Below are 11,634 nucleotides of genomic sequence, written 5' to 3'. Positions count from 1 at the left end.
TGCAAAAACAAACTTAGGAAGTGTTCTGTTTACCTGTGATTACCTGTGAGCATTGTATCGCCCTTTTAGAAAAATGGAGATTTTTCAGAATTCGAGTCAACTCAACTTGGGAAGTGGATGAGGCAGGTCATGAGTCTGTACCCATTCGGATGCACACAGGAACCTTGTATTTCCTCTATGAACAGTGGTTCATTATATGCTAAATCAAGTGTTCACAGTAACTTTAGACAGTACTCACGTATAAAGAATCATGTGTAGCTTTATGCCCCTTTGCCCTTGAGAGTGGTAAGTGCAAAGATTTCAAACTCAAATTCTAATATGTCAAGATTTTGTACACAGGAAGAACAAGAGACTTACCTTTACTTTAAAATGCTCCTACATACTTTCCAGCTCCCAGTATATTTGTATCGAGTCTCTTTGTTAGTGATTACATCTAAACTCCAAGTTTAGATGGTAAGTAGTGTCATTTATCTTAGCTATGTGTAATAAATACTTTCATTGAGGCATCACATACTTCTGTGTTTGGGTTTCTTAAGATCCACCTATATTTTCTTAGACCAACAGTCATTTGCCTTCAGATGTAAAATGTATTGGTATATCAATTTTTTAATGATTGACTTGTATGTGGCAGATTGCATCTGATTCACTTTGGAAATGCCTGCAATAGGCAGGAGGCTGGAATTCAGTCTCACACCTGGGTTAATAAGCACTTTAAGTAGAGTCTGAACTCAAAGCCCGGTACGGCAATATTGGATAAACAAGCATTCCAAGCTTCATCTTAACCATTTTGTCAGATGCCATCGCTCAGTGTTCAGTTTTTGCTAATAATGTTCAAGGCTTCGTCTCAGCAGCAAGGCTGGCTATGTCCAAGTACAGCAGTAATTTACAGAATGTCAGCATGTTTAAGGATATGGCTGAATTACAGTACTTCTGACTAAAAACCAGGACCCATACTCTTCAGATCTTAATTGTGGCATTGCAATTTTGTGATGTAGCTAGGCTAGCTGCAAGAGGGTCTACTTTATTATTTTGTGTTAATTCCACCATTAGATTTAATGTGTAATTACTGCTTTATTAACCTTCCATTTGACTGGGGTGAGGGTCTCCTGAGTCAGGACCTACCCTTAACAGTACATACAGGTACTGAATTATTTGCTAAATGAATAATGAACAAGATTTCTACCCAAATGTGAATGTGTCATTTACTCAATGTTCAGCTAAAGTGTGACGTAAAAGTTTCACATTTAAACCAGAAAATTATACCAAGGGTTCATTCAGGTTTTTCTATATGATTTTAAAAAATTAGCTCTGACTTAAAAAAAAATTAGCTCTGAGTTATTTTATTATAAAAAGGTGTTGATTATACACACTAATGTGAACTGAAAATTCATGTTTACTTCATTTTTTAGCTTGACCTTCTAGTAAATCTTTAGCTTCATTGATTTTGGCTGCGATATAAGGAGATCCTCCTGCAGGAAAAAAACAATAGTTATAATACGTATTACCAATTGCTGATTAGTAAAAGCTACTCTCAATATCCCAATGTTGGACTCGGCACCGTGGCTCAATGGCTCAATCCTCGCCTTGCACACATCAGGATCCATTACGGGTGCTGGTTCTTATCCTGGCTGCTCCATTTCCATCCATCTCCCTCCCTGCTTGTGGCCTCAAAGTATATCATGGCCCAAAGCCTTGGGACTCTGCAGCCACGTGGGAGCCCCAGAAGAGTTTCTGGCTGTTGGTTTCTGATCAGATCAGCTCAGCTCTGACCACTGTGGGCCACTTGGGGAGTGAACCAGTAGATATAAGATCTTTGTTGTCTCCTCCTCTCTGTAAATCTGCTTTTCCAATAAAAATAAATCTTAAAAAAATGTTTTTTTGAAGTGAAATTATTACACTGTAACTGGATGACTATGTAATAACAATCACTGCAAAATGAGTTAAAATGCCCCCACGATGTGTTTAGATGATAGGGCAAGTTGGCGTATTCATGACAAATCTCAAATCCTGATTGATTTATTGTACTCTTACTGTAAAACCATGAGGTTCTGTGCTGGGAAAGACTTCAATTTGCTTTATTTTTCTTGAAAAGGCAGATTTACAGAGGGAAGGGGAGATAAAAAGACCTTCTAACCACTGGTTCACTCCTCCAAGTGACCACACTAGCCAGAGTTCAGCTGATCTGAAAACAGGATCCAGGAGTCACTTCCAGGTCTCCCTTGTGGGTGCAGCGTCCCAAGCCTTTGGGCTGTCCTCAACTGCTTTCCAGGCGACAAGCAGGGAGCTGGATGGGAAGTGGAGCAGCCAAGACATGAACAAGTGCTCTCATGGGATCCTGGCACATGCAAGATGAGGATTGAGTCACTGAGCCGTCATGCTGGGCCCCTCAATTTGCTTTTTTATCTTTTTCCTTCTCATTTTCCTTTTTCTACTATCAACTGTCCCTTCAAAATGTCATTTATGGTTGCTTCCCTTTTAATCTGCCATTGCAGTACTTCTTCTCAAAAAGTGGCCCTAAAACCATCAACAGGACACTTGATATTTATGGGCTGTAGTCAAGACTCCAAAAAATCAGAAGCGCTGTAGGTAATGCAAACAAATTTATTTTACTCTGATACCAAACGGTTATAACCCTTTTCACACTGTGAGAACCCTCTTTGTTACTGAAAGGTCTCTTATAAAAAGCAAAGAAAACAAAAAACAAATTTTGTGGTCTGTTGTTTTCCAAAGGGACTGTATGTTTTCAAGAAGCCTAGGGCTGCTAATAAGTATGTCATAATATATCACATATTCCTATGTAATTTCCCATTCAGAATCTTAATTTTATTAACTCCAAAAAAGTATCAAAACAATGGTATTATTTGTGATTGCCATTACTGAGAAGTTTTACAACTGTAGATCTTAAAACATTAATATCTATATGCTAAAATTATAGCACTCAGATGTGTTCTTCATTCTGTAAATAAACGTTTCATTCAGTTTTATTTTTTTCAGACACCAAAACCATGCAGCCAGTTTGGGAGATATTGTTCATACATATTCATTCTGTGTATTTTTATTCAGCTTCTTTTCAGACACCAAAAACATGCAGCCACCATGGGAGACATTGCTCATACATATTTAGGCTTCTCTTACATAGCGGTTAAGAATCAGATACAAAGCTAGACCATACATTACAATTAGTTCCTTCCACAGCATGTGTAGCAACAGCTTCATGGCTACTTACCTTTGTCTGGGTGGTTTAAGAGCATAATTCGTCGATGTGCATCTCTTATTTTTCCTTTATTGGCAGTTGGGCTAATTAGGAATGGAAAAGGTATCACTTCAGCCTACTGCATTAATTGCAGATAAAGGCCAAATAGTAAATGAAATAAAAACTGTTTAAGAATCTCTGTAAACAATTACGGAAAATGCATATTCTGAATCACAGGATTAAAGTTCTTATGTACAAATAAGGCATTCTTAAAAATGTTTCTTACCTAGGAGAGAAAGAATGCTTACTCTCCTTGTCTTTCAAATAAAATTTAGAGAAAGAAATCAAGTTTGAGTATTTGGAAAGGAAGGCAGAATTTCAACACAGAAAAAGTCATCTTTACAGAGAACACCACAGCACTGTGTAATCCTCTTCCCATGAATGAGGAAGCCCTACTGTTACTGTACCATTTCCCTTGGCTTTTCCTAAAGAGCTTTCAATTTTAGCTATCCAAATGCGAGGAAGGAATAGTAAGACTCCAGTGAACAGAACCAACAACACTGTCTTAACCGGGACAAAATCCCAAAGAACTTCGTAAAACAAGGAAGTTACGTTTCCTCATAGCTCAAGAATAAACAATAAAATATTACCTTACACCTAAGATTAATGCTGCTTCTCGTTTTGTCATTTTGGGTTCAAATCCACCTCTGTAATAGCCACCACTGAAGGCCTGAAAGAGGAAATGTGTGTTAGGAAAAATTATTAAAGATGTTCAGTATGAAAAGTGGAACATATGCAGAGAAATTTTTCGAAACTATGATTGTATACTATTAAAAAGAAACTTATTTGAAAGGCAGAATTACAGAGAAAACAGATCTTCCATTTGCTGATTAACTCCCCAAATGGCCACGATGTCCAGGAGCCAATTAATTACTTGGGTGATTCTCTGCTGCTTTTCCCAGACCATTAGCAGAGAGCTGGACAGGAAATGGAGAGGAGCGTATACAGAATAGCAGGATTACAGGTAAAGGGTTAACAGTTAATGTGCCATGCTAGGTTTGGTGGAATTCCCATTGCACTTGTGGCTTTATATAAGCTGTGTCAAATGGTATTCTAATGATGATTAAACAGCATTCTTTTCCAGCCATTATAAATTATCTTGAGAATATAAGCACAGAATCCTGAAACATGTACTAAATTTCAAAACACAAAGGAAGTTAGCAAGAATGTTTAGTAAGTCTTACGGATTTTGGTAGACTTTGGAAAACTTGTTTTACTTGAGGCTCCATTTGCTTGACAGCTTGCAACATATAACGACCTAAAAGCACAAAGAATAGGGTAAATAAATCCACACTCTACCCTACTTCACTTCCACCCCCGAACCATAAACAAACCTGCAAATCCTGCAGCAGCAATAGTCAGTCCAACTGCCACCATTGTACTGGCCTGGTGAGGGGAAAAAGTGAATATTTATTCTCCGATTTCTACCCTTCTTTGGGCCCATTCTCCCCAACCAAACTCATCACAAGTTTCTTAAATGGAGAAAGAACTTTTAAGGTGACAATATTTCAATAAGTGATCCTTTAATATCCAACACACTAATAAAAGTCTGGGATTATTTTATTGTTTCTCGGCCTTTTGGGTAAGATCATGTGTAAAAGTATGGGATTATTTTAACTATGGAAGAAGAGAACAGGAAGATTTGCTTTATTTACTGTTCCTTTTGCCAAAGGCTTTCCTCCTCGGGCGCATGAGGTCAAGAACATTGGAAAATGCTGTTCATGGAAAGGCTGTTCACTGATAGGGCCTGTAAAATTCTGAGGCGGCATTTTAAATGCTAACCGTGACACGGAAAGCTCGTCAAACTGTTCTGTAGTCTCCTAACAAAACAAGTCCAGATATGTTAGGGAATCGTGGAGTGGACATCAATATCGGGGGACAAAGGCCGGCAGAGCAGACACTGGGAGGTATCCCCACGGCCGACCCACGCAGTGGCAGCTCCAACCTCACAGGAGTCCAAGGACCTCTGTGCGCGGAGCCATAGGGTGGCGGAGAAAGGGGCCAAAGCGCCCGCTGGGACCCTCCGACCGGAAGGGGCCATAGCGCCCCCTGGTCACCCCGGCCGGAAGGGACAAAGCGCCCCCTGGGTCACCCCGGCCGGAAGGGACAAAGCGCCCCCTGGGTCACCCCGGCCGGAAGGGACAAAGCGCCCCCTGGGTCACCCCGGCCGGAAGGGGCAAAGCGCCCCCTGGGTCACCCCGGCAGGAAGGGGCCATAGCGCCCCCGGGTCACCCAAGCCCAGGGGGCTGAGGCGGCGGCGCTCCCACCCCGGGGAGCTCCCACTCCGGGGCGCTCCCACCCCGGGGTGCATCCCGGGAGTAACGTCAGCCTCGCCCGTAGCGCTCCAGGAGCCCGGCAGGCTGCACTCACCATGGCGCGGGCGCGGATCCCCTGCCTCCACCGGCAGCGCAGCACATCCCCGTCCACAGGCCGCGGCCACCGCCAGAGCCCTGACCCCAAAGCGGCGACCTGTAAGCAGCCACCCCGACCGGCTCCGCGCGGGCGCCCTAGAATACGGCCGCAAAACTGTCGTGAAAGGCGTAAAAGGAGCCGCGGAGGTGGAGGTAAGGTCGCCAAGCAGTGGGCGGGCGGGAGAGTCGGGTTGGTTGGAGGGTGGGCGGGTCGCCCTGTTTCTGGCTCTGCGGTTGGACTTCCCCCTTTGCTCCGGAGCTCTGGGCTTTTGCAAATGCTTGCTAGCAAGGACGTGGGGCGGTTCTCTGCCTCGTTCCTTAAAACTCTCCTTACCTGTTAGTACCTCGAGTTGCCATTTGTAGTATTTTGCTTGCAGTTTTCAAGGATGGTGAACATATTTTAGTGTGCTGTGACAGATATTAACCAGCGAATACCCACTCATGAACCAGAGAATATTGCAGGAAGGCCAAACGCAGTGTTTCAGGGGTTGCTCAATGGCATTATTTTATTTGGAAGAATTTTATTTAAAGGTGCCACTTGATAGGGCTTTCTGCTAACCACCAATATTCTGTTTCCCCGATTGTTAAATCCTACAATGGAGAAGTGCTATTTAGTTTCTTTTCCTCTCCCTAAAATAGAAAGTAGGGTTTGAATTTTATCTTTAACAGAGCAAGTTTTAATCTTGATATAAATGCTTGAGAAACATAAAAGGAAATAATACAAATTTTACAATACAGTATTTGGATAATTAACATAAGTGTAGAGTTTTGCGAAGTGCTAAAGATCTTTTTACAGTGCAGTTCTGCTTTGATGAGTTGCTTGATTTTTAGGCAAATACAAAAATTTATGGGCTTTGTTTTCATTCTGTATAAGAGCAATTTATATCTTCAGAACTTCAAACGTTAACATTTTATGATGTTATTTAAAGTGATGTCCAGCACTAAGACAATAGCACTAAATATATACCTTTTTCAGATGTTTGGAAACAGTTTTACATTTTCCATTTGTGTATGGTCTAATGGCATCCCCCTAACATCCGAAATTGATACATTGAATCCAAATCACCAACGTGATGATATAAAGAAATGGTATCTTGGGTGTGAGTAGAGCATGAAGGCAGAGCCATCATGGATAAATCAATACTCTCGGGCCCGGCACAGTAGCTTAGCAGCTGAAGTCCTCGCCTTGAACCCTCTGGGATCCCATATGGGTGCCAGTTCATGCCCCAGCAGCCCCACTTCCCATCCAGCTCCCTGCTTGTGGCCTGGGAAAGCCATCGAGGACGGCCCAAAGCTTTGGGACCCTGCACCCGCGTGGGAAACCCAGAAGAGACTCTGGGCTCCTGGTTTTGGATTGGTTTAGCTCCAGCTGTTGCAGCCATTTGGGGAATGGATCAGCAGACGGAAGATCTTCCTCTTGTTTTTCCTCTTCTCTGTGTATCTGCCTTTCCAATAAAAATAAATAAGTCTTTTTTTGAAAAGTCAGTACTCTCATAAAAGAGGTCCCAGAGAAATCCTTGCCTCTTCTCACCAGTGTGGCACACAGAACACATGATTTGTGACAGAGAGATTAAAATCTGCCTCTCCCTCAGTGAGAAGGTAGTCTTGTGTGGGGAAGGAAGCCTTTACCAGGCAGCACATGTGCCAGCACCTAGATCTTGGATCTCCCTAGGAGCCAGGACTATGAGAAATAGATTTATTCTGCTTATGTGCCACTCTGTAGCACTTTGTTACAGCAACCCGAACAAAGGGAGTAAACCATCTGTTTCCAGTATTGGTGATCATTTTTTCCAGTAGTGCACTGCAATCATTGAGACATAATGGTACCAATGGAGGGGAAGTGACTGGGCTCCTGTTTATATCTTGAAGGTGAGGCTCAGAGTTCACTGATAAGTTAATTATAGTGTATGAGAGAAAGAAAGGAATCAGGAGTGGTTCTAAAGTTGTAGACTTGAGCAGCATGGAAAGATGGAGTTGTCATTGAATGGAAATAGGAAGACTCCAAGAAGAGTAAGCAGAGTGTGGGAGGTTTTTTTTTTTTTTCATATTAAGTGTGAAATGCCAGTGAGATAACCAGATAGTATTGTCCATTATTCAGCTGGATCTGCAAATCTAATGTCAAGACAGAGATCTTGGGGATGGTAGACAAGGTCTTCAGGGCCATCCAACAGATGCAGTCATCCATTGCATGTGTGGAGATAAGGAAGAGGAGTCAAGATTCTCTTTTGGAATACTTCCAAGTTTGGCATTTTAGAAGATGAAGGTCATAGGGCCTAAGCACTTGAATCATTCTGTGCTGTCTCCTAGATGCATTAGCACATGGAAGACCTGGAGCCAGCACTCTGATATGGGAAAGTAATAATGTGGAGTGATGGCTTAACTGGTTGTGCCACCCAGCACTCCCACTCCTCCCAGAGAAATTTGTATAGGTTCCTGTTCACATAATGTTACATGTGCCAGCTCTTCACTCAAATATAAATGGCCATTAATACCCCTTCTTTTTCTGTGTTCCTCCAGCAATCTATTTCCTGACCATCTGCCATTAAGAATTCACCCTATAATTCGCTATGTAGTTATGTTCTTGGTAAATAAAAGTAATCATATTGAGTCTCTTTATGAAGTGGTTGTATTTTTGTTTATTTTAAATATTTTTTTATTTGAGAAGCAGATTTACAGCAAGAGGTGGAGAGAAAAAGAGGGAGGGAGAGGCAGTCAGGGAGAGAGGTGTGGGAGAGAGAGGAGAGAGATATCTTTCATCCTCTGGTTTGTTCTCCAAATGGCCTCAACAGCCAGAGCAGAGCCAGTTCAAAGCCAGGAGCCAGGAGCTGCTTCTTGGTCTCCCATGTGGATGTAGGGTCCCAAGGACTTGAGCCATCCTGTGATGCTTTCGCAGATCCTGAGGAGCAGGAAGCTGGATGGGAAGTGGAGCAGCAAGACATGAACCAGTACCTATACAGACTGCCAGCATTTGCAGGTGGAATATTAGCCTGTTGAACCACCATGACAGCCTCTCTCTCTCTTTCTCTCTCTCTCTCTCTCGTTTCTCTTGTTGTATAAATTTTATTTCTGATAATTTTTACATATTTGATTAGGGTACGAAAGATCAAGGGCCAGAGAAAAATGTGTGAGACCATTGTTTTCACATTTTCTCTTCTTCCTTCTTGTACCTGCGGGAAGGGGAGATATAAGGTGAGAAGCCAGACCCAGCATCCCAACTGTCCCAGGGTCCCTGATGTGGAACATTCTCCAAGGGTCCTGTTTAAGTGGTTTTGTATTGCTGCTGATCATGCCACTCCAATCACGATGAAATCTCTCCAGACTCCACTGGCTGACAGTCCAACGTAGAGACTCTGCTTGCCCAGGTAGTCACTACAAACACTTGGCTGGGGTAGTTGTTTGATTTGTTCTGTCCTCCATCCTCTGTTGTGGTATCAGGTGTCCTCTGCAGGCTTCAGTGTACTCGAGTATCCTCCATGTGCATCTGGATTTGCTGTCCACGGTTCCGACTAAGCCACTGAGGAGGCCCAGCTCTGACACATGCATTCCACGATCAGACCATGGAACCTGCAATTTTCTTCATGGTTACATTTCTGAGTTCAGTGTTTCAGTTGGGGAGATTCCCAAAGAAAATTCATCTGATGTGATCCCAGACCTGATTCTTGTGTGTGCATACCAATGCAGGGTCTGGCACAGTCCATTGCCCAAATTGGCCTTCGTGCACACTATTAGTTGCAATTGCTGGGTTAGTTCTATCTCCAGCCCTGTCTTCTACGCAAAGTAATGGATGTTACAGTCCAGTTCGATCTTGCCCACCGCACACTTGGCCTCTACACAAACCAGTGGGAGCTGAAGCCTAGTTGTAGCGACCCGTAAAAATCCCTATCAGGCCCGCCTCCTGCCCTGTTTCCCATGCTTGCCAGTATGTAGAGCAGATTGGTCCTATCTGTCCCAGACCCCATTCAGCTCTCTTGCATGTCAATGAGCATTGAAGCCAAGTTCAACTCAACTAGCACCACTATTCAGCCCACACATGTGCTGGCCAGCCTCTCTCTTATCAAGTATTTAATGAGATCTACTTCACGTTATAACTTAAGAAGGCTTTAATTGGGGTATAAGAGGGAAAGAGATTTAGAGCAAGAGACATTTGTGGATATTCCAGGTGTAAGTCATATGAGACCCTTGGGTACTCGAGAAGAAAAAAGGATCTAGGAAGCCAGAAGGAAAGGTCCAGAGTTCAACTAACTCTTCTCCAGTTTTCCCCATCTACACCCCACCCAGCAGTCCCCATCCTGTGCTGTGGCTAGTGTAAAATAAGCATAATTTCTCTGGTGATTTTCTGTATGCTTTATTCTACTTGTCTCATTTTTTCCTTGTTACATCTGTTTTAATTTGACTTCCTACCTTACTGTCTAAGAACTGTGGTTGTCCTTAGTTCATAACAGGTGGATTTTTGTCAGAGAATTGCAGTGTGTTTGGCCAGCAGCATCCTTGCAGACCACGTAATTCTGGATTTGAGCACGAGAGACAAGGGCACATAAGATGTCAGGGGAAATTTGACAATTTGGGTAACCTAGGTGTCCTTTCCCAAATGGAGATTTCCCAGCTGACTCACCATTTCACTTCATCGTAGCAAGTCTTTGCTGGTTGTGCTTTTTGCCCTTCTCTATCTGGGTTCCAATTGTGTGCAACAGCTCTTGCACAGAAAACATCCAGCCCTCCCTGCTGTGCTGTCAACAAATGGAACTGACCAGTAGAACAATCTGTAAGTGCATCTTTTGCCTGGGCCAGACAAGCACAATTATTTGATTGCTGCTGATTGCCACTAAATGTGCATTAAATAATGGGCCTGAGATGTGTTGGTGAATATTATTAATGATACAGTGTCATGTATTAATAGCGTAATGTCAGTGTGAAGCAAAGATACACTAGAGGGTCTGTCTGGAATTCATTTTTAAGGCACATTTTCAGAGAGCTAAATCATTGAGATGAGTAGTAATAAGGTTTGTTTCAACATCAGGATAGGAGTTTCAATTTGATCTAGGCTAAAGTTAAAAGAACATAGATTATTTTTTTTAAGGATTTATTTTATTTTCATTACAAAGTCAGATATACAGAGAGGAAGAGAGATAGAGAGGAAGATCTTCCGTCCAATGATTCACTCCCCAAGTGAGCCGCAATGGCTGTTGCTGTGCCGATCCAAAGCCAGGAGCCAGGAGCTTCCTCCAGGTCTCCCAGTGGGTGCAGGATCCCAAGGCTTTGGACCATCCTGGAGTGCTTTCCCAAGCCACAAGCAGGGAGCTGGATGGGAAGTGGAGCTGCCAGGAAGCAGATCGGCCGGGATTGGAACCGGCGCCCATGTGGGATCCCGGCACGTTCAAGGCTAGGACTTAAGCCGTTAGGCCACGTCGCTGGACCCAAGAACATCGATTATTATCATAGTTGCTATGTGGCCAGAATAGAGCTAATTGTCAAAAACTGTGTTTCTACACTTTTGTACTGTAAAAACCATCTTACTATCAGAATGAGATATCACTAGAAAAGATCCATGAAATTCTTTGGGGGAACTTTTTGTTTCAAGATCTTTTTGTTTGTTTGTCTGAAGGGCAGAATAATAAGGGGACAAGAGACAGAAAGAAATCTTCCATTTGCTGATTCACTCCCTAGATGGCTGCAATGGACAAAGATAGGCTGATCTGAAACCTAGAATTAGAAGCTAGGAGCTTCTCCCACATGGGCACAGGAGTCCAAGTACTTGAGCTATCCTCTGCTGCTTTTCCTGAGCCATATTAGCAGGGGCAGGATTGGAAGTAGAGCAACTGGGACTCAAATCCGTAAGGGAACCAGTATGGATGGTGGTGGTGCCATGGGCAGTGACTTCACCCATTTTGCCATAGCACTGATCCCTCTGGCAACTTTTTTTGAGGGGGGGATTTATTTATTTTTATTTTTATTGGAATGGTAGTTATGAAG

The 11,634-nt window shown here is 43.0% G+C and overlaps 1 protein-coding gene across 2 annotated transcripts; it reads right to left on the bottom strand.

Moving 5' to 3' along the window:
- Positions 1-1,000: 1,000 nt before the first annotated feature.
- Positions 1,001-5,816, bottom strand: DNAJC19 (DnaJ heat shock protein family (Hsp40) member C19). Of its 2 annotated transcripts, XM_004591255.3 has the most exons (6): positions 5,624-5,816; positions 4,588-4,639; positions 4,438-4,511; positions 3,844-3,923; positions 3,227-3,297; positions 1,001-1,469 (listed from the first exon to the last, which is right to left on the bottom strand). In XM_004591255.3, exons 1-6 carry the CDS (start codon positions 5,624-5,626, stop codon positions 1,399-1,401), a joined length of 351 nt encoding a protein of 116 aa, XP_004591312.2. In that variant the 5' UTR covers positions 5,627-5,816; the 3' UTR covers positions 1,001-1,398. The 2 variants fall into 2 exon arrangements, with proteins under 2 accessions (XP_004591312.2, XP_058518204.1); XM_058662221.1 differs by lacking the exon at positions 4,588-4,639.
- Positions 5,817-11,634: the final 5,818 nt, after the last annotated feature.

Source organism: Ochotona princeps, chromosome 3 (assembly GCF_030435755.1).
Source record: "Ochotona princeps isolate mOchPri1 chromosome 3, mOchPri1.hap1, whole genome shotgun sequence".
In the NCBI taxonomy this organism is placed as follows: Eukaryota; Metazoa; Chordata; class Mammalia; order Lagomorpha; family Ochotonidae; genus Ochotona; species Ochotona princeps.
This window is presented reverse-complemented; position numbering and strand designations above follow the sequence as displayed.